This window comes from Cygnus olor, chromosome 14, assembly GCF_009769625.2.
Source record: "Cygnus olor isolate bCygOlo1 chromosome 14, bCygOlo1.pri.v2, whole genome shotgun sequence".
Classification (NCBI taxonomy): domain Eukaryota; kingdom Metazoa; phylum Chordata; class Aves; order Anseriformes; family Anatidae; genus Cygnus; species Cygnus olor.
The window spans coordinates 5423328-5450149 of NC_049182.1; the positions used below are offsets into that span (position 1 = coordinate 5423328).

Consider the following 26822-nt stretch of genomic DNA (forward strand, 5'->3'; position numbering starts at 1 on the left):
TTTTAATTAGCTAACAATCCGAGCAAACTGCTGATATTTAAATAAGCACAAATAATTAAGTTGATCACCTTTAACTCACGCATAACTGAATAGAAGTGGAAAGCCCTTGGTAACTTGCCTCATCATGCCTCAAAACCGAAACAGGAAACCATGTCCATTCAGGAAAAAAAAAACACAAAACATTTAGTCTAAGGTACACATGCTAGCACTACTGAAGTCTGTTTGACCATGTGGATCTCAAACCGCCTAATGGGAACAGGGGGAAAAATGCAGAAACCAAGAGTCTTAACACAATGCCGTTATGTTCCTGTATGCCACATTCCTTATATTTCACAGCGAACATATATAAGCGTATTGTTCATTAGCATTCAACTAATCATCCCAGATGATTTATTGCACTCTTATGAAAATAGAAATCTTTAGATTTGCTCAAAAGTTTCACACAAAAATTATTACAAAAGTCTTATTTGCCCATGCTGGCGAAGAACTGCTTCATCAGCTCCATCTCTGGTTAGGAAGGGTGACAGCCAATGGCCTAATAACACTCTGGAGACTTGCTTTTCATAAATGCATAACCTTGCTTCTTATTCAAGAGTTGAATCACAACTGAATTTCCAATCTTTCCCTTCCCAGAAAAGCCCCGTGAATCTGCAATGTGAAATTCAGAGAAAACCCAAGACAGGAGAAAGACAGATGTATTTATCATGCACGGATGATGTAGGAAGGAGACAAAAAAAAATACTGTCCTCAGTGCCTTACTGACTGCAAAATAAGGGAACAGTAATTATTCAGCAGGAATACAAACTGAGACGAAATATTGATTGAATTTGGAGAAACTCTGGTTTTCTGAAGGAACCGTTCCTCTGCAGAGGTAACCAGAAAAGTTTCTGTAAATTAGAATGGCACCCAGCCAGCCTGCAGCCAATCTGAATGTCGTTTCAGGCAATCCAGAAAAAAATGCGCAACAGATTCACATTGGTTTCTAAGAAGTAATTTAAATACATTAGTAAATCAATGGCACTGACAGCTTGATGGACTATGATGGAGGAGTCTTCCTCTGAAACATCATCTTTAAAACCTGTAAAGCTCTGGCAGCTGAGTTGTTACAACTTCATCAAATTTTTACTTTATCACTTTACTTTATTACTTTCCCAACAACTTTCAGTGTTTGGTTACGTCAGCTTAAATGGACATGGCTTTCTCTCCTGCTGAGCTGGGCCCTGACCCCTCAGGACTCCGTAAGGTCCCACCAGCATGAGGAAGAGAAAGGCTTTAGCTCTTTTAGGCCACGGAGAGGCATGAGGTGGCACTAAGTGGACTGAGGAGAAGCTTTGCTCTGATGAGGTTCAGCTATCTGTTCAGAAGGGAGGTGGTTGCCTCCACTGGGTAGAAGCAGTAACTTATTTCCTTCCTTTTACCTGACTGGTGGCACAAACCTGATCTGCCACAGACCTGACCTGCCACAAACCCAAGTACTGCTGTGGGAAGGGGCTGCCACGCTCCAGAAGAGGCCGTGAGCCCGCCCAGCCTGTCAGCCCCAGTATGTTCCTGGTGGACTTGTGGCAGGTTGGGCTTGGCCCTTCCAAGGGATTCAGTCAGCAGCTACAGAAAGACCAATCTGCCTGGTTCAAGCGCATTTGGAGAGTTACCTTGCTGTCTTCTTCAGTAATAAACTGTTCTTTGCTAAGGTCATCTTTCAGCTGCACTGTAAATAAAACTGTCAACTACAGCTGAGTTCTGCTTCTCATCAGTCAAGCAATACAATAAAACTCAGAGGAGTGTATTTAGACAATGATTTGGAGAGAGAATGCAAACCTTAAGGAAGTTTTAGTATAATCTTTTCCTCCCAGCTGATCAACATAACAGACAGTAATTTAGCTAGGGATATGCGATACAGAGTTTACAAGCCTGATACTCAGACTGCCTTTAGAGACAAAAACAATCAAGTTGTTTTTCTAGACCTCATCATAACCATTAAATACTTACCTTCACTTAATGTCTAAAGAACATTTGAGAAAAATAAAAAAAATAGAAATAGAAGTTTCAAGAAAAAACACACTCCTCAAGCTTGCCTATTTAATTTTAATTCTATTGTGTAGGAAGTTTTACTGCTGTCAAGAAACATTTCTCATCTATGTAAGAAGGAATTCAGCTGGAAATACTAAAATATTTTCAACTTACTGCTTATTTCTATCTAGAAGAAGATAAATTATTATATACATGCAAGTAGTAAAAACATAGTTGTCAGAAAAAATAGGGTTTATTCCCACCATACCTGCCATACATCAGTGAACATATGAAAATATTTCTTTTCAAAACAATTAGCCCAACTGAGTGAATTGTAATGAGTTCATGTTGACTTTTATAGTACTACTCCTCTCCACATTACTTGCCTAAAATATGGTGCCTACAGTTCTCCAGCACATTAACAAATTGTGTTTAAGGGGCAAAAGAGGTAGAAGTGCTGCTCCCTTTACTCTGTAATTCTCACCAAAACCAGATAATCCTACACCAGTCAAAACGCGATGACTCAGGCTGCCAAAACAAATATTTACCTTTTCCAATACCCTAATAGCATTTTACATAAATGCAAAAGCAATCCTGATGTTGTCCAGAATCAGACTCCGCCACTTGTTTCACACCCCCTACTCTCCCAGCACATTCCACTTCCTAAAAGCCAGCACGCCGGCCGAGCCGCCATAAAAGATGCACACCCTGATCTCCGCAGGGGTTAGGAGGTGGTGAGTTTTGTTCTTCTGTGATTTTCTGTTGTTTCTTTGTTTGTTTGAAGAAAGAACAAAATCTCAATTTCCCTCCCTATAACAGAAAAATAACAGTGCATGGAAAATGGTAGAAAAACACTGCTGTCAGGTGCACTTCGTGGGCCTGTGTACTGGGGGTGTGAATTGCAAAGCCCCTGCCATGCACGAGGCCTGGTGCGACCACTTCCACGACCACGGTGGCACGGACAAACCCCACATCCTTGGCACGACGACTGACCCACCCAGCTCCCAGTCCATGGGGTTTTCGATTCCTTCACCTCCTGTCTCGCTGGGGTGAGAACAGCTTGTCCCTTTTCTGGGGGAAGAATGCAGAGATAGGAGTATTTACAAGGAATTCCTATTTATCTTTCCAAACCCAAACATTCACAAATCATGACTCATGACCCCTCTCCCAAATCACTGGATTAAATTAATTTATCATGTGATTTCGGAGGATGTTATCTTCAAAATTATGGAACACTATACAGTCTGTATTATTCATTGCTTTAAAATATTTACAGTCAGAAACCACAAAGTTTTTATCAACAGTTAAAAGATCCAGAAGCTCACCTAGTGGAAAAAAAAAGTCATCACATATTTGTATGATTCCTGCAGACTGGACTTTAAAAATAGTCCAAATGTTACAATTCATCATATGTAAATTTATGGGACTTGGCAACAATGCCAATGTCTCCAGGGATAATGGAAGAGGGGGAGTGCTCTTGGTTAAATGTTCTCTCCCTCTCTCTCCCCTTTTTTTTTTTTTATTAAATAGATACAGCGTGCTGAAAGTGCCTTAAGTATATCCTAAAAAAGCCCATTGATTAATCTGGAGTGCTATGGAAACATGCAGCACATCATGCTTATCAACACTCCATCACTAAGTATTTTGACGCTCGTTAACCAAAACTAGATTTCTGGAAAAAGACAACTTAGAAAATAAAATTACAATTTATTTTTTTTTGAAAACATGTCCTTTCCAAGACTATTGCCCAGAGCAAATCAGGAGTGAGAAGACAGGTTTAATAAAAAGTATAGAAGAACAGCCCAGTTTTGGAGTGGTTGTTCACTTGTTTGTTAAAGGCAAAGAAAATTCCATGGAGGAAAAAAAACACACTATATATATATATATATGGTATTTTGTGGTTTTGTTTTTCCAAAATAAAAACTAATCTTTAATCAATTTTACAAATCAAGAAAGGACAGATGGAAGGGAAGATTACTCTCTTTGCATTTTTTTCCTTGTTTTAAGATTTGAAATATGAGAAATTACAACAATTCCTACCTGGCACAGACACCTGCTGTTCCAGACAAGGTCAGTGCTACGACTCAGCCTGGCCTACAGTTCAGCCTCATTTTTGCTTTGTAATTCCACAGTGCTGGCTGATAGCTATTACTATTTTGTGCCTTTGCACCAGAGCCTGCAAACCTGAGTCCTTATGCAAGCTCACAGCTTGCAGGCCCCGAGGAGCCGGGGCAGAAGGCTGCTGGCATTGCGCACCGCACCGCGGCGTATGCCGCTTCGCCATCGGTCACACCTGGCCGTCCACGAGCAGCTACACAGCACGGCTCTGCGCTTCACAGAGGTTTGCAGATCCTGCTGTCAGAGCCTTCCTCCAGCAGGTACCGCATGCCAATAACTGGAGCTGATCTACAGTTTATGCTTTGCTGTGTACCAGACTCCTACTCCTGAGGAATATTTATCATCCAAAAACAAAAATACTGCCATAAGGTGTGAATAAAATCAAGTCTTTTGTTTAAAAGGAAACACGGTGACTGGATGATATTTTCCAACATTGCAATAATTTTATAAACATATACTAACAGAGCAACTTCCACCATGTGATTCTGGGATGGCGGCACTCAGACCCCTGCCTCCCCCAGCTCTGGTCCAGAATGAGCACAAAGGCAACCAGAAGAGCCCAACACAGCACGGCATCAGTCACAATATTCACGAGTCATTTTGGCGGCCGAAGTGGAAAAAAGCCAAAATGAATACCATTGCTTGCTTCCCTTTTCATCCCCATTCTAATCTGGATGTTGAGAAATTTGTTGTGTTAACTTGGTGCTAATGTCACTGCCTGATCTCTGTGGCTGTCTGTTCCTCCAAGTGGTTTCATGGGATTACTGCATGTAGAAGTGATGGTAGAATTTTTAGAGCAGGTTACCCCATTTATCTTTTGAAAATGTAAGGTGGCATATTAGAGAGAGAGGGATCATGGGCAGATTTCTACAAAGGAAAATTTAACGCACCGCAGAATACTTGAAAACATACTGCAATAAGATAATGCTAGGGTATGAGTGGCAAATAACTGCAGTTTTGTACACAAATTTGGAGCCAAGTTGTTTTTTTTGCTTCCAGTCAAACGACCCAATTAATCTCAGTGTTGAAGTCAGCTGTCAAAACATCCACTTACCAAGTTTGCATCCCTTATTTATTCAGCAAAAAAAGGAACCACATCCGAGTAGAAATAGAAAATACTACAAAGCAAGGGTGATTATGTTTAGCTCCTGTTATTCCATCACTGTCCTCATACATGCTATGTTAAATTCCACACTTGGAAGCACAAATAAATCAAGAAAGTTTATGTTCATGTTTATGTTATGTTATGTTTATGTTATGTGAAGATACCACTATTTCCCTGTTAGGATTAAATTCAGCCCAGTGAAAAGAGTGACATTGTGAACCATATCAGCCTTTCTGCCCTTGCTGCAGCCTTTCAACATGGTCATCGCAAAGCCAGCACCGCCACCTGTCCCCAGCACACAGGGGCACCCATGCACTGCTGCCCCATCCACCATCCTCTTCCTCTGCTCCGACACAGGGACTCTGCTGGGACACATGACTTCACGCTGTCCCTAGAGCCAAGGAATTCCTCAGAGCATACACAGGTCCATCATCCAGGAGATGGTTCTGACTGCTGCAATGCTTGTTTATGTCAGGTAAAGTGTTCCTTCCCTACCTTTTCATTCAGAGGCAGAAGAACACATTTCCATGTTCAAGGACAGAAAAACTAGAGACAGCAGATCACGTTGGCTACCTGCCTTTAGCATCACTTTATCCATCAGCTGGTATTAACACCTCTGCCTTACCTTTATACAGGGTATCTGCGTTCTCAATAGCAAGTTGCTTCTTGGCAGCTGCTCTGCGATAGACCACGTGTGTTCTGCCTCCTCCCTCCTCCTCCTCGTGGGCCCCCTTCTCCAGAGGTTCAATGAAAAACTCATCCTTGTCCGTACGAATCATGCCAGCCTGCAGCAACAAGGCAGAGATCGAACATTTTGTGTTACTGCACATACAGCAGACACTGAGTAAACAGTTACAATATGCTTAAGCACACATTAGTGCTCTCTAGAGAGCAATTAGGATGCAGAGAGGAAATCAGGTGAATTCTTTATTAGAGCAAAATGAAGCATCATTTCCCCAACTTGACAAGAAAGGACAAAAGGTAAAACCCTGAACCAAAGGGATTTCTCCTCGAACCAAATGAGCAAAGCACAGGTCTAAGAATCTGTCTAGGAAATACAATCTCAATTAGAAACCAGCTACAATGAAAGTTAATATGACCTTGGCTGTCAGCCACAGAACGCTCCAGTGCTTACTATCTCTGCTAAATAAAGGATCAGTTCAGAGCTGGTCCTTATGGGCAGTTCTACAGCCAAAAAGCACAGAGTCAGCCTTTCTGTTCACAAGCAAAGCAGAAAAGAACTACAGCTTGCGTGCAGGCAAATAAGCTTTGTGATTATCTTCCCCTTGACACAACGGGTTGCACTGACGAAAAAAACTTCTTTCGAGAATTAGCCACAAACTAGTTTTAAAAAAGGTGTCAGCTGTGCACTGCCAAGAGAAAAACTTACCCAGACTGGAACAGACACCCAGGTATGAAAAACTGAGAAATTTGCACTGCTACAGAGCACCTCAAAGGGACGTCATCCGAACAATTCTCACAGTTTTCACTGCTGCTTAACACAGCAGGGAAACCAGCATAAAGACTGGACATTTTTTAAAAGTCTTTTTACCATTTTCATGCAGGTGAAACAACCTGGATGCCCTGCAGTTGTCTGCTGCTGGCTGTCTTGTCCCAGTGGGGAAGGTGACCACAGCCAGCAGGCAGAAATGGTTGGCTTTAATCAATTTTCCTGCGTGTGTTTACACATCTGTGTTTGATAATTTAAACTGCCGAACACTCATCGTGTAAACAGAAAGTCTTACTATGAAGACTGGAATCTTAATAGTGGAAGAAACTGTTTAGAGTATTAAGGAGAGACGCCTGAAATCCAACCTTCAGATCCTTCTTCATCACACTCTTTCCCACTCTGTCCACTGACACCTAAGCTACTGGACTTAGGGGCTGTGCCCACAAGAAGCTCTCACCAGTGACACATTTCTTGGAGCCCACATCCCCTGCTGGGAGAAGCCTGACCTCAAGCTTCCAGGAGAGGCAGTTTGGCTGCCATGAACCCAGCAGCCTCACTTGAAACAAGTATCATCTAAACGCTCTTATCATATCCCAGCATTGAAGTTCTCATACAAACCATATTTTTCTTCTACAAGCAACAAACTACATTTCTACTGCTATAAATACAGTATGTTCTTTGGTTCCCTCCTTGGAAAAATGTCAGGTTCATTTGTCATGTCTTAACTTACATTAGGCAAGATTTCCAGTCCCAGATTTCATATATATAATGTATACAAAAACAGATTGAAGAGGAAGGATTAAAGAAGCAAAATTATATCGAAGCAATTTAAACTGATGCCATCCTGCCTGTATAGACAGGAAACTGAATTTGAAATCTTGTCCTGTTTCTTCTTATTTAATTTAGATTCTACATCAGACACAAAAAAGGTGAGACAGGCTCAGCAGCTCAAGGAAGCCAGGACAACCAAGCGAGTAAGTGCTGAACCTAGAGAGACAGCGACTGACATTTTACTGTAAAAAGAAGTACATGAAAAATTCAAAACTGATGTTTTATTCCAGAATTACTCTCCTTTTAATATATATATATTAATTGTATACACACACACATTTCCTCTGGATATTGGATATTACGTCTGGCAATTTTAAAGTCATTTTATGAGAAATGCAAAACTAAAGATGGAGAAGAAAGCAGCATTTGCATACTCAGCTGCACGCAATACGATGCACATGCCATACAGACGCCCAGGAGAAACACACAGGGAGCCTGACTGCCAATGAAAAAAATGCGATTTAGCTTTTGGCAAGCAAGCTGCATCATTGCATACGTATGTATTCCTGGACTTATTAAACCTACTATTAACTTAGCAGCTAATGCTGGCTCTTAATTGTTCATGCGTTGTTAAAAATACGGACCGTACTGGGGGAAACACTGCTGCCACTGTGTACACAGCAGGGTGTACCGATAGGAGTTTGGAGAAATTTAAGCCTTCCAAGAAAATTAACAGAGAGGCAACTTCTGTCTGATCAGTTCCGTTACTGATCGCAGATGAACAACTTTTATAACTGAAATCTAGCTTCCAGCACACGGCGGTCTTTTGGAAAAAAAAATAAATAAAAATCTCTTGAGACTGAAGACCTCTCCTTGAGGAGATGAAGGCAACACCCTGGGACAGGCTACAAGCCTCAACAAAGGAGAATTTGAAGGCTGGTGCCCAAGACACAAAACCAGTGGCCAAATGCTGACACTCCTTGCAGCTGGTTGTGTCTGGTGCTGGCTCTTCTGCATGCAGAGAGATTCCTGTGGCACTGAACACTGCCAAAGAGCTGCCCATCCATCAGGTGCTCTTATTTTATACTCTGCTTCTTGGGTAGACCCAACACCACTCTGTACATCCCCATGACAGCAGCCTCCTTAATCCTGTTGCAGTGCAGAAAGAAATAAATTTAACCTTTAAACACGGATGAATACTTCCCCCTACACCCTTCATTTTCATCATGGACTTCATCCCTTATATGAAGAATTTCTCTTTTCCTTTAATCCTGAGAAACACATCCATTATTTGTGGTCAGAAGCATTAGAAAACAGTTAGCGTGTGTTTGTATTGTAAAAGAATTATTTATTTATGTAGATATATATATTCCACACAGTCTTTCATTTAGCCAGCATATTTTCATGTCCTGAATTGAAATAAAGAAAATATGGCTTTGTTTAAGATTTTGAGAAGAAAATTCACTTAGAGTTCCTACAGCAATCCACAGTTCAAGCCATCCACCTAATAATACCCACAGTTATAAATGATTCATTAAGAAATACGTGGGGCTCCTGAATGTCTCCGCCACACACTTCCTTGCTGCTTCAAGCAGGACATTTAACTTCTTTACTTCCATTTCTCCACCTCTGAACCCACACAACAGTCTTACAAGATAATTACAAGGGCTGATTTGGTTTTTTTTTTTTTTTTTTTTTGCCAAGTGCTTTGAATTTGAAAAGCTTGAGATGATTGCCTAATGCTTTTTTTTCCTGATCTCTCTCAGAACGCCCCAAAAAAAGCCACCAGGAAACGGAGATTGCTTTTAGGCACGAACTCAACACCAGGGCTTCGGGCAGCCAGTCGGGCAGTGGAAGGGCATGGCTCCGGCAGCATGAGTTTGTCCGTGCCCTTTACCCAACCTGTCCCAACTTTGTGATGACAACAGAGAGCATTAAAGTTGCTGCAATTTGCTGGAGAATAGCTCTGGATGACTGAATTAGAAACGCTGTTACATTTGAGCAAATTGGTGCCTTTCTTTTGACACGGGTTACACCAGAAAGACCTGAAAAATTTCTGGTGCTCTCTCTGGACATTTACTCCAGGGAACGCGAAAGCAGAATTCAGGCTCTCAACTATCAGTTTCCTCCAGCTCTGAACAAATTACCTGTGGCTGCTTTCATGAACCTTAACAGTAAGCGCTAGGGCCAGAGCCCTCTGCTGCCATGCTCACCACCCACCCCAAGAGCTCTGGATACAGGAGCAGCACCTCCCCTCGGCCCCTCTGGCATCCACACGCCTGCTGCGTAACTCGGAACTAGGTGGGGAACCAGCATCCTCCCTGGGAAGTACCCGCAGGTCTGGCAGAGATGCTGAGTGAACTGTTACCTCCTCCCCTCCTCTTCTGGGACTTTCAAATAGAAACTAAAGTGAGTACGGGAATATTGCTAAATAATGATGGCAGCTGTGACTGCATCCTGTGACTTATAAAGATACAAATTAATTGCAAATGGATTTGCCTTTGGAATGCACCAAACTGTAGCAAAAAAAACCTAGAATACCCCATTATTTCCCAAAGCAGGACATCCCCAGGCCTTCCTTCCAAGAGTTTTCAGATCCCAGCTGCAAATTACTCAAGTCAAGCACTGCTTAGCACTCATTAATATGCGCTGAAGACTAGAGCAGAAGACACTTAATCAAAAGGAAACTGCAGTTCAGAGAATCAAAACCTCGGCTAAGGTTAGCACGGCAGCTCTTTAGAAGTGAAAGCCACAGGAAAAAATTCATAAGGAATGCAGAGTGTGCCTGTCCTGTCTAATTATGACAAGAGTTATATTGATACGGCACAAAAGAGTCCGTCCCAATACAGAGGGCGAGGGTTTAGGGCTCCACCAATCTCCTGTGGGGTAACAGAGCTCCTGAGCCACCCTGACAGGCTCGTGAGAACCACTGGACCTACGGATACGTGTACGTGCAATGACTGCACAGACCCTTCTGTATCACTCGGCTTTACAGGATGCTGCCATCGGGTCACCACCTCCACCTGGGACCCGCTGACGATGCCAGACCCCACTGCCAGGGTGGACCACTGGGATTTCCTCACCAGCTCACCCCGCACTGCAGAGTTCAGCAGTGAAGCAGGTCTCTTCTCCAGCCTCCTCTCACGTTTCTGAAAGCATTCTTTTAGTCTAACTCGACAGAAAAACCGCCTGGCATATTTAGACTCTGCAGAAAACTCCAAGTTTTCGAGCATTAGCTCCTGTGGCTAATTAAATGTCTCACTGGTTCTGCACTCGTTGAGCGACTTAATTGTCTCCTCGTTCCCGTTCCCATTGCTGCTCCCTGTTCTAGGCTGTAACGAAGCAACCCATCTAGCTGCTGCTGCACAACTCCAGAGCTTCAGCCCATCCTGTAACCACAAGTTTAATTAATGTTCATTTTCTTCCTCATTAGTACTGCTTTACAAAGTTTCTCATTGCCATATAAAGGCAGATTTACTTCCCAATCTGCAAGCACATGATACAGACAGAAAGCTAAAATTAAATGCGAGCAAATCTGAAATTAATAATAAATAAATTTAAAAAATTTTAAGTGTCTGCTTGGTTAAATCCATAACATAGAGCATTGCACAGACTCTTGGAAACAGTATTTCTGTAAATAGAGAAAGTTCTGGTTTTTTGGGGGGGGTATTTGATTCTGAAAAAGGTAACTGGCCACACAATGTACCTGTGCATGACCATATCCTAAATACAGTCCTGGACTTATTCTCCTTATACCGAGTTCAGACTACCTGACATTTAAGCTCAGAGCAAGGGTTAGGAGCCTGCACTCTGATGTCAGCAAAGCCTCCAGAGGGGAATTTGCAGTATGGGACCCTCCCAGCAATCAGTTCACAGAGATGCAGAGACAGGAGATTCGTACTTCACTGTACAGTTGCCAAAAAGTATTCTGCAGGTAACTCGAAAGAGAAAAATATTTACATCTGCAGGACAGCAGATCAGACAAGGTTTTATTCTACTTCTTTATCAATGTGCTTGTACCCTACGTATACTTGACTGCTACACATTTGACTAAATGGCCACTAACATGACGCTTTCAGCAGAGAATGAGAAAGCAAACTGCATATGCTATTTTTATTTATATCCTTCTCCAGGCCTTAGAGCCACAAGAACATGCTTTTTCCAAACAGCAACAGACACGTCCTCCCAGCACTGAAGTCAGGTATGGAAATATTATTAAGTTCAATTGCATTACAACAGACCTGATGCATAAAGAGCCCAGATGACTGGAGCGAGATCACCCAGGAAGTCTGGGGTATAACCAAGGACATAACACAGACCTTGCAAGCTCCTTCCAGCCCACGTGGGATTTCTCAACGCTTTCAGTTCTGCAATGTATTTATTTTCAATCATAAAGTACACTGATTCAGGAACAGACATGCTTGGCATTTTATTTCCATTTATCTTCATTCATATAGATAACAATGGAAAAAGAGCTTCTTATGTCGGATTTGCATTTGATGCTTTGAGTACGTCTTGAACTCTTGAAACATTGCACAAGCAAATCCACCTTTCTCTAAACTGAATGGAGGCACTGAAGGAATTGCATCAAACATTCGGAAGATGTTGCCACTTACTGTGCTATATCCTGTTGCTGTCCTATTTATTCAGGCCCAGGCTGGGTGGGGAAAGGGAAAAAGATTCTTTTTTTGACATGTATTTTTTATTACTGTCAGTCTAAAATTAGTATTTTTCAGCTTTTTTTTTTCCATTTTGCAATTAATTTGTTTTATTTTCTACACTTTCTCAAAATAATTAAGAAGGTAGGGGAATAATTATATATACAAATAGGAATTACATAGACAGATTGATAGACAGACAGGCAGAGCCTGCTGGGTAACCATAGGAAAGCTGGATGTTTCTCAGTGACCCTATTTATCCTCTGCAGAGCAGAGTTAAGGTCACATTTTTAATGCACTTTGGGATCTCCTAATGAAAAACAGCACACAAGAGCTATTCATACTACGGGTGCTTTCATGACAGTCTGCTTTCTTACGGTCCTTGCAGCACAAGGGAGAAAGAAAACCCATCCATTCATGTGTCTATATGCTTCCACCGCTACCGAAAATAAAGTTTTGTCCGCAGAGCCCAGCAGAGCCACTACACGGCTGCAGGTGTGATTAACAACAGCAGTGGGACAGATCTGCAGCCGATATAACCCGAGTTAACAGAGCCGCGTTAGTTTACAGCAGATGAGAATCTGGGCCCAAATCGTGCATTTATATGGAATAACTCATTCTGTGTTTTTAAGAGCGGTTTTTGTGGTTTTCGGAGAGACAAAACAGTGAGACAGACTGTGCCTCTCATTCTCACTGAACTGTGAAGAAAACAGACACGACTAAAGCAATACCAGCACATCTCAGGACAGACAAGCGTTCCAGCCACAGTGCCTCGCTTTAACCGCTGGCCAACACTGAAGCCATTGCTTCCCTACGCCCTGCCTCTACGAGAACAGCACCCGGTTCTCACCTGGGCCACTCAGTGCCCACCTCTGGGCAGCAGCAGGTGCCCCGAGCACGGCTCCCTTCGGTGAGCCTCCTGCCTCTGTCCCCCGCCGCCTGCTCCCCCTGCGCTGGCAGCTGCTCACCCTAAAATCCTGGGAGTTCAAGAGAGAGATGCTGCATTTTCAAAAGGTTACGTTAACATACACGAAACCACGGCTTTCTGCAGAGTTATCTGTACCAAACACAGAATGCAGCCTGCAGAAGTGTAGCAGAGACTTGGAGGAGGCAGATTCACAGCAGACGTCCCTGATGCTGTTCAGCATCGCTCCCTTTGGCAGGTCTGCTCCCACCTTTCAGGTGCCTCCGGGACCACCAGCAGGAGCCTCATCTCCAGAGGTAAGCTGCCAGACCTCTTACAACTCAGTAGCTTTTAAAACAGAGCCCAGCATGGTTTTTTAGCTAAAAGAATGCACAAGCGAGAACATTTTGGGAAGTCTCTAGGTCTGAGGTCCGCAGGTCTGTGTAATTCCAAACAGGAAAGAGGTGAGTTATTAAATGGCCGTTAAGAACGAAAATGATAAATGCAGCAGATCGTGCCGACTCAGGGGATTGTAAACTTGATTGCTGTTGTTGCAAGCAGAGAATAGTAATTGCAGTTCTCTGCAAGAGAGTTTCTCAATTTTAATCTTTCAGAGAGGAAAAGCATGAATATCAAGTCCATGAATTTGCTAACAGCGAGATCCAAAAGGATTAACCTTCCCATTTTAACACAAGGAACCATTTGAAATAAAGCATTTCTGAGGTCACTGACAAAATGCATAGCTGAGTTCTACCCTCAGCAATAAAAATGAATTGACATTCTGCAAGAAAACAAAACCAGTCCGACTGGAGAGCTCTTCAGCTCAAATTCTCACAAACTGGGGTGGTTGCTACACAAGTTTCTTTTCAGAAATATATTTGCTTAAGGCACAAATCACCACCCACTGAATTCAACGGGTGTCACATTCATAAATCTCAAGGCCAGGATTCATAAATGAATTCATAAATATTAAAGCAGTTGAGTCTGACCTTCTGTGTAAGACAGGCCAAAGACTTTCACCAGAGCCTCACTGCAGCCTCCCAAAAGCAGCCTTCCTCTCGAATGCAGCAGGGCTGAATCAGATCCATCCATGGGTAGGAAACAGAGTCTGGGGCTTTGCTACGGTAAATAAGATAAAAGGATGCAGACCAAACACTGGAGGAAAAGGGGTTACTAAATTAAACTTTTTTTCTTTTTTTAATATACTAAGTTAATCTGAGTAGAGACTGTAGAAACTTAGCATTTAAAATAATTCAAAGCTACTATATTTTTTATAAATAATAGAAATCCCGAATCTTCCCTCGAGAAGATGGCACTGCAGCAACATTTCATATTCCAAAGGAGTACCAGTGCTGCAGAGAGCAAACTCCAGCGCAGCGCCAGCCGCCCGGGGCCTGGGCCACCGCCGCCTGCTCCTCCGCCGAGCTCTCCCCGTGTCCCTCAGCAGCCCAGTGCTCGTGTGGGCACACAGCGAGCGGGTTCAGGATCCTCACTCCAAAAGGCAGTCCTATGAAGATGGGAACCGTGACAGAATCCGGGCTGCCTGGTCCCCAGATTCTGGCACCAACACCTCCAGTGGGAGCCAGACCCCCAGGTGCAACACCTCACCCAGGCAAGAGGCCCCTGGCCCCGTTCCACCCATCTCCGAACCCAAACCAGGCCATAGATAGGTCCAGGGGTGGTCTGTGCAGTTACCCACGGCTTAGAAAACAGAGCCATGCTCTGCTAAACACAAGTTTTACTTACATGTAATGCCTGTAAGGCCGAGGGGAAACAAAAGCTCCAGAAGCTTACTATATCTGGCACTTGTTTTCCTTTCCACATCCCACAGCCAGGCTTATTTTAACCTTCCTGCTCTTCCCCTGTATGGGAGGGACAAACCTGAAAAGCAGTTATCCAAATGAGAGCTTGAAACCTAATGAGAGATGAGCTTTCAATTTTATCCTGTGCTCAGTTCTAGGCTTCCAGTACAAGATGTCAACAAAGTGCAAGAATCAGTACAGAAACTAAAATAATTAATCCCTGGAGGAACAGGCTTATTAAGAAGGATTAAATCAAAAAACTAATGTGCACTATTTGTCTATATGACAGAGGAAAGGAGGCATATGATAACTCTCTGGCGTTTGAAAGCATATAGAGAATAAGAATTGCTGATAGAGAAAAACTTGGACATATTTGGAAAGAAACAAAAAAGAGAAGCCCCAACGGAAATTTTGGGCTGAAACATTACAGACAACCTCACGTAGCTTAAGAAAAAAATTACCTCAAAAGCCTATCCTTAAGAATCTTTATATTAATATTTTTTATTCTTTACATTGCATTAGTACCTAGAGATTAAGGAAGATTTAGGTGCTGAATGATAATAAATACATTTTAGCAGACTCCTGCAGAAGAAATAAAGGGCATCAGCTGAGAGCAAACCTGGCTCACATAACTCGGCCATAGCTGGTGGTCTATGTCCTCAGTGAAGCAAAATCACAAGCACGAGCTGGGCCTCTTCAAAGGGCCCCTTGCTTGAGCAAAGGGAGCCCAGCCTGTCCCAAAGCCCTGCTTCGTCCTGAGCCAGTGAGACAGAGGGCAGTTTCGGGACAGTGGGAGCTTGGCTGTAGCTAGAAGGAAGCTGGAGGCTCTCCATCCCTGACTTCATGGGCCAGCCACAAAAACGGATGCCAGACAGACCACCCAGAGACAGCCTGAAGCTGCCTCCTTGCTGCTGCAAGTGAAATAAGTGCAGGTAGAAGTCCCGTGGAGGGGCAGGGTTATTTGCACTCTCATATAAACAATCACCATTCCTTACTGCGATGGATCCATATGGTGATCCATATGCCTCGAGCAAAGGTGGCAAATCCCAGAGCATGCAAAGGATCTTTGAGGAAACACTGGGAGGAGCTGGTGCTCGTGGTCATTGGGGGCATTAGGACGGATGTTCTGCATGTCAATTTGCAAGCTGAAACCGGGAGTTTTGTTGTGGCACTGTTCTAACCATGTCCACCCCCTTGAAAGGACAAGTCAGACAGGCAGTACACAGCTGAGAAAATAAGGTTTGGGTTTAGGGGCTGTGGAAACAGAGCTTGGATTCACCAAGCACTGGGGAGAAACCTTGGAATGGATAAAGTCTGTAAAGGAGAGAACAGCTTCTCCCATATCATCACTGTATTGCATACTGAAAATGCTGTGAAGAGTATTTTAAGTAAAAGGAAAGGAAGGTGCAGAAGGGTAAATGTTGATGTGTGCTGATATAAGAACATATCAGACACTCAATGAAAAGTCTGGGGACACTAACAGCAGGATAGGAAGCACACAGGAACATCAGTCTGCCAGTGAAGAAGAGAGTCTGGAATTAACTCACATTAACCATATCAAAAAAGAATACAGGAATTTAATCCAGGGGGATTCTAGATATAAATAGGAAAACAACTGTATAGGGTAATACTACCAACTGCTTGATTGGGACAGCAGTATCAACTGAGCTACACTGAGGGAGAACAGAAGGGCTACAAGGGCACGAAGCACGCAGCAATGGGAGATGTCCACTACTCCCATGGATACTGGGCATCATTAATGACAGCTTCATGAAGCTCTAAGACCCAGGCTGCAAAGGGGATGCAGCCTTCGACTGTGTGAGCAGGGTGGTTGAACTATTACTGCTGGGGTTGAAAAACACTCTGTAGCACTGAGCACAACGTGCTTGTGTTCAAGGTCGTGGCAAGAGCAGCAAAACCTGTAATATTTCTACTGCAGTGCTTGCTTCCGAAAAGGATAACTATGTAAGAATAAAGAAGCTTGTTAAAGAATTGAATGGGCACCTAAAAGAAAACCTCATTGCAGGTAGCACTGAACTATTTAAAGACAGTGAAGGCCCAGAGCAAATGTACACAGCCATCAAAAGAGTTCAGAAGGAGCAAATGAAAGTCAGCACTGCTAAACAGCAAGGCGAGGGAGGGTTATTCGAAGAATACAGGCATCTTTCCAAAATAATAAAATAAAATAATAATAATAGTAATAAAAAATGAAACAGTCCAAATTAGGAAAATTGAAAGGCTCAGACTGGCAGATTAAATGTAAAAACACAATAAAGGCAAGCCAAAAAAAAGAGTCCAAGGAATAACTTGCAAAAAGCATAAAAACTAATCAAAAAAACCTTTCTGAAATAGATCAGGAGCCGAAAACTCATCAGGGAATCTAAGTCCAACAGATTATCAAGGTGTAAAGGAGCACTCAGAGACAGTACTGTAACAGCAAAATTAAGTGAGCTTCTTCAAAACATGCTCACCTTGAGAACCTGGAGGAGGCCCCTATGTAGAAACTCTCCCCGTCTAAAGTTGCACTGAGAGATCTGTCTCAAGCTGAAAGATCAAATGAAGAGGTTATAGAATAAAATCTACAATAAAGAGGTTACAGGACTTCATACTGACAAAACTTGGAGATGAAACAGTCTAGCTACTGTCTCAAAACTGCTTCAGAGCCAGGGGACCGAACTCAAATAAAATCGCAAAGCCAGCTTTTAAGAAGGGCTGCACAAGAGATCTCGGGTCCAAAAACCAGTAAACCTGACAGGCACTGGGGGCCCTGCCCCATGCAACACACATTTCAGCTGTGGAAGCAGGGCACATCTGCCAATAACTAAAGCCCAGAAGGGTACTGATGCCAAGACACCAGAGATAATCGCTCACTACTGACCAGTTCTGGAGACAAGGTAAGGACTTTGACATCTGGTCCAGTGCACTACAGCCATTCCCATGATCCGATCTTGATCACCTCCAGTTTTTCACATTATTTGCTGTGCTTTTCATGATACTTGTCTCCCCCACTCCCTCCAAGGCTCCAGCAACTAATATAACATTTCATTACTATCTGAATTGAAGAATATTCCCTCTGTCTATTCCTTAAACTATGGCTCCAGTAACCATAAGCTTTTCATCAAACTTCATGCTCCACAGCAGAACTTAAAATATTCACCTGTACAGCAGAACTTAAAATATTCACCTGTACAGACAAAACTCTACAGGATCCAAGCCCAGCTAGATAACTGCAAAAACATGAGAAATCCGTAGGTGTTGACACAGAAGGTAGGCTGTAAATATTATTTTATTTTAGAAAATGAAAACCACCTATATTCTTTGGAAAAAGGTTAAGAGTGGCTGATTTCCTCAAGAAAACAGAAATGAAGCTCCAACCTCTTTGCAGCAACCAGCAACTAGATAGTCAGAAGCTGAACACAACATACACCAAGTCAAACGGAGCCTGTTGAGGATGCACTCCCTGAAAATAACAGGGAATGGAAAACAAATGTAAAAAAAGAAACATAAATCAGTCAGCAAACCTTTCAGTAATACTAGAAGTCAGATTATTTACCATGTGTCAGTAGACTAGTGTATTCACACCAGTAGAGCTGGCTTAGGGCCACCACATTCTGGTGAGTTTACACATGGCCTGTTTATTTGGACAATACTATTACAACACAAGATAGATACTAGGGGAGTTCTTGAAGAGGTGGTTTCCATATTTTGCACATCATCTATTAAACAATGTGGCTTTGTTATTTAAAGTTGCCTGTAAATCTCATGAGATTACTTTATAATTAAACAGACATTATTAATTTAGGCTACTAGGCAGAGAGAGAAAAACATTTGTAGCTCTTGAGCCAACAATGCTAACAAACTTCTCAAAGTCGATTGTCCAAACGAAGTTACAAGGATCATGAGCCAGGAATGTGGAACAAAGGAAATACAGTGGTAAGAAAACCAGTTATCTCCTCTTACAAATGCAAAAAAAAATGTCAGTTTACAAATGAAATTACCAGATCTGTATAAGCTCCACCACTCAAACCAGTCAGTTGCTGCAACCATGCCTTTAAGTCCTGCCTAGAGGAACAACAAGTACCCAGCAGGGGCACAACATCGCTGCCCTGTGTCTCCTGAGGACACCCAGAACGCTGCTGAGGATCCCACTGGTGACACGCGTCCACCCAGGACAGCAACACAGCCCGAGTGCAGGGTGCAGAGACTCCAGCCAGTACATCGGCAGTACAGACAGATGGATGAACACACCGCAGACAAGTCAAGATGTGGCGTGCAATCAGAGAGCCGCTGAGGTTCATGGGTGACAACTTCCAACATTTCTGAAAAACTACAAAGGAGGTCCACAACACCCTGGCTTTTCCACTTAATTAGCCACTAACTACATGATCTAGGTTAGAGAGAGCACCATCAGGAGCCCAAGATACACAATTCAGGAAGATCAGGGAATGAATGCATAGGAAACTGTCAAATGGAAGCTAACACTACCAAAAAAATAAATAAAAAACTAAAACGCTTTGGCAGAAGCATTTAACTAACCCACACATCTTACAAAGTCCTAAATTAGCTCCTGCCAACTCACGTGAGAGATGGATGACTATTGCTACAAGTTCAATGAACATTTCCTCTCCCTCTACAGTCAAAGTAAACCAGCACTTTTCTTTTTTTTTAAAGGATGTTTGAAGATGGGATAAAAAAAGACAAGACAGATGGCATTGTTATTCTGTTATACAAGTCAGTGGCATGGCTGCATTGAAAACACTGGATTCAGGATGCCCGCAAATGCAACCAAACCAAAACGTTCCTATAGAAGTTAAATGGGAATGATCAGAACCTCAAAAATCACTCTTATTTCAGCAAAGAGACTGAAGACGTGAAATATATTTTCCTAATATGAATGAGAAAGAGAGGAAAAAAAATCATGGTGCATTAAGGAATACCCAAAAGTTGTCTCTTCATTTCTTCACAAAGAGTAAGAGCCTATCAATTAAATTAAAACATGATTTCCCCTGCCTCCCTCTCCCTAAAACAAAACACGGGGTAAGTCCATATTTTTCATCCCCCAGCTGACATCTTATAGCAAATTAAAAGGTCTTTAATACAAACAGTGAGAAGCCTCAGAAACTCCAGGGTGCCCTAGAAAGAACAGAAGCAGGTCTGGTGTTCTTGGTCTTGGACTCCTGCCAGACCAAAAGATTTTGTCAAATTAAAATGCCCAGATGATCCTAAAGAGAAAATCTCCCATAGTTTATTTTTTTAAAACTAGTGATATTACTTCATATTTACAGGTTGAGTTTTTATTGGTACGGTTTTTGTTTTTACAAGCCCATGTTCCAACTGACCCTGCTTTCACAGTACTTACACCTACTGTGACAGTTTTACAACCTGTTGTAGCTGCCCCACGCAACACAGCCAAAGCCAAGCTGTTCTTTTGGTCGCACCATCAGGTTTCATAGCTCTCCTTCAACAGGTCTGAAATTCTATTTAGGTTCCTCATCTCTATGGAAACGGCGAACCCCACGGAGCCTCACGGCACCGTGCAGGAGGAAAGCAATCCCCATTCCCTCAGTGAGGAAACAGGAGGCAGGAAAAGTGGGTGACTTGCTCGGGAACCCTGCGGCAGAGATGAGAAGCTCTCCCCAGATCTGAAAGCCAAAATCAGAGCATGAACCACGAGACACCCTTCCTCTCCTACCAGCAAAACCTCGCGCTCCCAGCAGCTCTCAACACTGGAATGGCTTCCGACCTCGCCGCGGTTCTCAGCTTACAAAGCAGGAGCCTCGAGGGATACGCCGTTCCATGCTCTGCCCCTTTGCTACTCTGCTGCGATGAGTGTGTCCCTCGAAAGTATCCTCTCTCCCAGCGCCGCCTCAGAGCCTCCTCTGCTCACCTCCGGCGCTGCCACCAGCCCAGGCCGGTCGCTGCGCTGCAACGAGGAGCTTAACGCAATTAAGAGTTTCGTGGGACTCCTCTGAACTCCGGGGAAGCAGGAATTTCACCAAGCTATAAAAGTCGTTTTAAAAAGTTTTCCAGATTTTATCATTTTTCACAGAGTCTGCAATTCTCCTTCCTGGCTTTTGAAAAATGACACACAGCTGTGCCCTGGATCCCAGCGGGGCCTCCTGGCAGCCAGCGGGAGGAGGCCAGGCCTGAGGCCAGGGCCGAGGCCTCACCCCGAGCCCCCCGGCTTTTCTCTCCAGACAGGAGGGACGAGGCCACCTCACCGGCACAAACGGGTGCAGCACCGTGAGCTCCTGCCATATCACAGCACTTCGAACCATTAAATAGCAGTTTGCTCTCCTGAGTAGGATCAAGGTGAAAAAGTGAACAAACACATGAAAGGAGATGGGGGAGAAACAGGAGAAAGTCTGATGAGCGTTGCATCGGACCTCCCCTTTTAAGGCAGTTTTCTTTCTCTTGTTTTTTACTTTTTGTTTTGTTATTTTTGGTCTGTTCTGGAGTTATCCAGGCTCCTAACAATTTTCAGCATCTTATTTTCACATCCATCTTTTCCCCAGATTCTGAACATATTTTCTGCCTTTTCCAAAGAGCTCACATTGGGTTTCACGTCGTTGCAGAACAGATGGCACAATGCTTACATTTTCTTCACCAAATGGACAAACGCAACTGCTTTGTTCTTCCCCTCGCCTCTGTGCTCAGCAGAGGATCAATCCTGTCCCCACAAGCCGGACAGCGGCGATGCAGCAGCCAGGGCAGCCCACAGCGGTGTGGGATCAGGCACTCACCTCGCTCCCACAGCGGAACCCACACATGGGTGCTCGGGTGGCCACGAACATAGCATCTCCCCATCGGCAAATACCCAGCTTCCCTGCAGATCTACAGGAATAATAAACCTTGGGAAAGCATGAGAGCACAAGGGGAGGTAGGGAGAATGAGGAGCACAAAACGCTGGCTCTCCTGCAAGAGCCTGAGGACAAGTGCTGTAATTTTTTGCTATATTTCAACCACTTAAGCAGCCTTCAATCAGTCAGAATTATAATATGTAGAAGAAACCTGTTCCATCCTGGAAAGCCAGAGGCCACTTAACTTCGTGACAGCAGACTGTGATCAGACCCAACTTCTTGCACAGAGCAGTGAGAATTAACCCCTGGCCTGCCAACTGCTTCTCCTGTGGTGGCAGACAAACACAGCAAGTGTTCTCTGAAAGTTTTATCTGGTGGCAGATGAAACAATCAGTCTGCTCCCTGAAAATCCAAGTATGTCTAGGTCACATCGTGCTTCTATAGAAGACTCCACTTGCACGTGAAGCACAAACACACAGGGGCCCACATTGGCATCTCCAGGGGTGTTCCTCAGCTAGGTGCCCAGAGAACAAGATGATGAGCTCGTATGGTTTTACACTGGGCTTGTGATCCTCAGCACACTACATGTCTGGGATGTCTTTACTGTAACGGCCAATGTGAATACAGACAAACTTTTAAATATACTAACATATCCTTGATTATAAATCCATCGGTACGTTCACAGGCACGAAAAGCTTTTAGCATAAACCAACTTGTTCACCCACTCACTAACCTCTACATTTAGAAGTGTGTTGTGGTTGTAAGACTGGTGCTTCAGAAATGAGACCTAGCTACCCAAGATTGTTTCCTTCTGAGCTGTAGTTACCTTGGGCATAGAGGAGGAGAAAAAAGAGGGCAGGATAGTGAAAATCAAAGTTTTTCATTCAAATATTTTACAAGGGTTTTCCCACATTTTTTTCTATGAAATTTTATAGCCTTTCTAGAGGAAAAGAAAAAGTAATTCTAGTTCCACCTCTTAGAAACTGAGAACTTATATTTCAATTTCACTCTCTCCAAGCCCCTTCTCACATCTCTCAAGAGTGAACAAAATTTTGCCTTTTTCCACACTTTAAAGATATTTTTAAAAATAGCACAACATTTTAAAATTAATTGTATTTGAAAAATAGGCATAACTTAAGCTTTCTTGCAAGCAATTACTGAAGTGAATCATATGATTATGCAAACCACAACCAATATTTTGGTGCCAAAACACAGCTCTGCAGAGAGATGTATAAATACTGGCTAAACCTTGGAAAATAAAGGTTACACAAGTAGATAACAGAACTCTCAGCAGCTACTCAAATTTCCTTCCTTTTTAATTTCCTTGGAAAGGAATCAATTAAGAAACAAACATTTCTTCAGCTCCTGCACCATCCTTTTCATTGCTGCTGTCTTGTGGAGGGAACTAAATCACACCTCAAAAACTCTCCCAACGTTTCATTTCAGAAAGCAAAGTCACCTGGTATGGCCAGAGCTCTCAGTGCTGACTCAGCTCCTTTGTGCCCAAACAATTAGGGGGTTATAAAAGCAAAAACTCAAGAACTACAAAGTTCAGGTAGCAGCAATTGGTCTTTGGGACTCTGCTCTTCTCTGCCTCTTGTATGAGGCTCTCCAACAATCACGGCACTCAGCACAAGTGAAAGACGTGTGCAAACAGAAGGTTTTCCTAATTCACAAGTGATTCATAGGGGAAAAATTGCTGAAAGACATTTACTTTTAAACCCCTTTTTGTACTCTGCCAAGGTAAACTTAGGCATTTGTAATTTTTTGTTCAGTACTTGTACAAATTTAATAGATGGCTAAAATTAACACGAGGGACTCTTAGCTATACCTCATTAAAAAAGACCTGAAATATAATTAAATATTTGTATGCATAGAAAGTAAGTAGACTTGCTTTTCAAACCTGGAACCAATCTTTCCTCAGTGAAGCATGCACGCAAAGAACAGCCAGATACTTCTAAAAATGATGGCCAGGTTCTGATATTAGGAGGCCCCTTTGCATATAACGGGGGGAGAGAAAAACAAACAAACAAACCAAACATTAAATTAGAATATCAGTACAGTACCACAAACCATCTTCTCAGTGCAAATAGATACACCAATCAGTTTAGACTGCGGGATCACACAACTTTATGTCAGTACAATGTTTCTTAAAAGCAGTTGATTCATATGGAAAAGGTGTGGATAGAGAAGCTTAGGTATAGACTCACCCATCTGCCACCTTCTCCTACAGTAACTGCTGTATCACTCACTGGTCATGCTACGCCTGCAGCTCTTCCTACCAAGGAAGGGTTTAACCACATTCTGCTGGAAATGCCTAAACCGAAATGTTGGCTATTCTTTATATCAAGACACAGATCTGTAACAGCGACTTTGTACACCACATTGTGCTCAAAAAGCACATCCCTTCACGCAGTACACACCTGTGTGTGTCAAATTGCATTTTACTGCTACATAGAAAAAGATCAGTGAGTTAATTGGCTGATTTTTTTCCTGTTTGCTCTCAACTGATCTGTTCTGCATCTTTTTAGTTGAGTGATACAGATAAGACATAGGGCCTTTTGAGTGAGCTACTGTTCAAAATAATACATACAGGTTTATTGGAATTTGTTCTTCCTTTCCTTTGATCCAAAGGTAAGGAACTGTGCACTGAAAAAATATATGGACATTCATATTTTTGTCTTTTCATGCATGTCAGACATCACAGTGTGCCTCCCCTACACACCCCACATAAGTATGAATAATGTCGAATTAAAAGAGGTTATGTTCATCTCATCTATTATTAACCAAGGATCTTCTGAACAGATTTGAGTATGTGTTTACTCTGTCAAAACCTACAAACAGCAATCTACAGTTAAGAGCAATACTACACCTACATAAGTGGAGAAAAAGCAGGAAGAGGGTTCTGCAAAGCAAATGAGCAAATGCTAAATAGATCCTATTATATTGCTCTGACTGTTGCAGCACAAAAGGGAGAATAAATATTGAACATACAGCACTATCACTTAGTTTTTGATGAAGTAGTTCAGGGCTAAAGAGTTAGGTATTACATAAACACGCAGCCCACAAAGAACTTACAATCGAACTACAACCCTGCGCACAAGGACTAGATACAAAAAACATGAGTGGGGTAAACATCAGATGCTAATTCTTTCTGATTACCTGCCAAAAAGCAGCAGCTGGGGCATTTGAGCACACATAAGTCATCTAGTTACACATGTGCATAGAGCAGAGCCTGCACTGCTCGGTGCCGGCAGAGCCCAGGCACCTGCCTCGCGACTGCCGCACTCTGCGTGCGCGCAGCCGGGGCACCGGGCCCCGGGGCTCGCTCCATATGGGAGGCACATGGCAGGCTGAGAGCACAGCCATGCACAAAATGATGAAAAAGCATCACAGGTTCCAGCAGATTGCCAGTTATCATTTCAAACGCAACAGAGGATCCCTGTGGGCAATGCTATTTCGAGAAGTCTACCTGGCAGGGGAACAGCTGAGCTTGGGAGCACGTGCTGCTCGTTTGTGCCTTCCTCCAGCTGCCCTTTCGCTGCTCATCCAACAGCTTAAAATGTAGTTGGGGAACATTACAGAGATGTCTTGAAGTTCTTCCTGGATTTTAAATTTAAATGAACATTTGATCATTGAGACAGACTAGAAAGAGAGGCAATGTAACATAGGATGTTTCAGAAGGTCAGCATCACTCCCCAGCTTACCAGAGCCACCAGTCTCAGCACAATGAAATAAAAAGTTGGCATCCAGAGCTATTACAGCCAGTGAGCCTCATGTAAGCAACATGCACATTGTCAAATAAGCAGGACTATACATGTCTAATGCCTTTAATTTTCTATATTGCAATCTGGTGCGTTAATAAAGCCCATTATAATGGGTAAAAGAAAGATTGAAGCAATTTCTACACATTAGCGTGCTTGGAAGTATGACACGAGCTTCGAGTTTTGAGAAATTGCAAAGATTCACAGTTCTCATTAGCTGAGGAGTTTTGTGAAAATTATGAAACGTATTTGCAGGCAGCTAATTCTTGCTACTGGGTGAATCCACATTGTCTAAAAAAATAAAAAAGACAAAATCAAAACAGAAATCTACTTAAACAACATTTGATAATCTACAGGCCTGACATGGACTTTTTCCGACTCATTATTAGGAAAGGAGAAATGGACAAAAAGAAGTCAGCTCCTCTTTGTTCATTCCGAAAACTTTAGGCCTAGAAGTAAATAACAAGCCTGGTTATGTCCCCATGATGGAAATGGCCTTTGTATCTTGGTCATGATGAAAACCAGAAGTTTCAGAGTAGGTACAATACAGGGGAAAAAAATCCACTGTTTACATTTGTTAATGAAATTGCTTCATCTGCCCTCTAATGAAATAAAATTTGGCAGAACAGCTGGCCAGAACAGGAAATTCTGGCAAATATTGCAATATTCTTGCACACTGATGAATTAGAATACTCTCAAATATCAGGGAATCCTTTCAACAAATGAAGAAAAATTGACAAGTTTTGATAATCTAATCACAAAATGGAAAAATAAGTCCTGGAATTTCTGTGTCCAATGTAACAGCTGAGCTTCTGAATATCAACTGTTCACAACAAATTGCTTCAGGCTGAGCTACAAAGTAAGGATTGCTGACAAATTATTTGGTGCATAATTTTAATCAACAACCAAATTCGGACAAGTTATGCCTTATTCCCGAGCAATTCACAAATAGAAGAAGGTGACATTCATAACATAAATTACTCTTTATGAATTATTCACCCTATTCTAATGTCTTTTTCAGGATTTCCAATCTGTTCACTAAACCCTACTGTGAAAAGTTCAAGACCATACTCATTAAAATAAACTTAATGTAACCGAATCCTGAAAGAATGTATACATCGATCAGTTTTACAGAACGCGGTACCTTATCTGCAGTTCGAAAGATGTACCAACACCTGGATTACAAGTGCTACCCTTCAAAAGAAAGTAAGGATATCTGAGTGTGACCTACTGACCTGCTCCAAGATAAGCACAGGTAGCCTTAAAAGACATCGCCTCTCCTCTAGCAGCAGCTAGGTGACATAAATCTCTGGATGAAGCTTTGATCACAATAACCCTTTTCCCTTGCCATGTGAAAGAACAGGCCTAAGGTAAAGCAAGTGAGAGGCTATGAGGGAGTAAACTCTCCAAGTGATCCTCCCCATGCCCTACAACACCGCCATG

General features: G+C 42.7%; 1 protein-coding gene across 4 annotated transcripts in view; it reads right to left on the bottom strand.

The window, feature by feature from the left end:
- Positions 1-26822, bottom strand: part of ADAMTS2 (ADAM metallopeptidase with thrombospondin type 1 motif 2) — a 242893-nt gene that overhangs the window by 109658 nt on the left and 106413 nt on the right. For 3 of the 4 annotated variants that reach the window (XM_040573311.1, XM_040573309.1, XM_040573310.1), the window contains one exon: positions 5856-6015. In XM_040573311.1, the coding sequence (XP_040429245.1) occupies positions 5856-6015 (160 nt within the window). Of the gene's footprint in view, positions 1-5855; positions 6016-20580; positions 20629-26822 lie in introns of those variants that run through there. The other variant, XM_040573312.1, reaches the window with a different exon arrangement.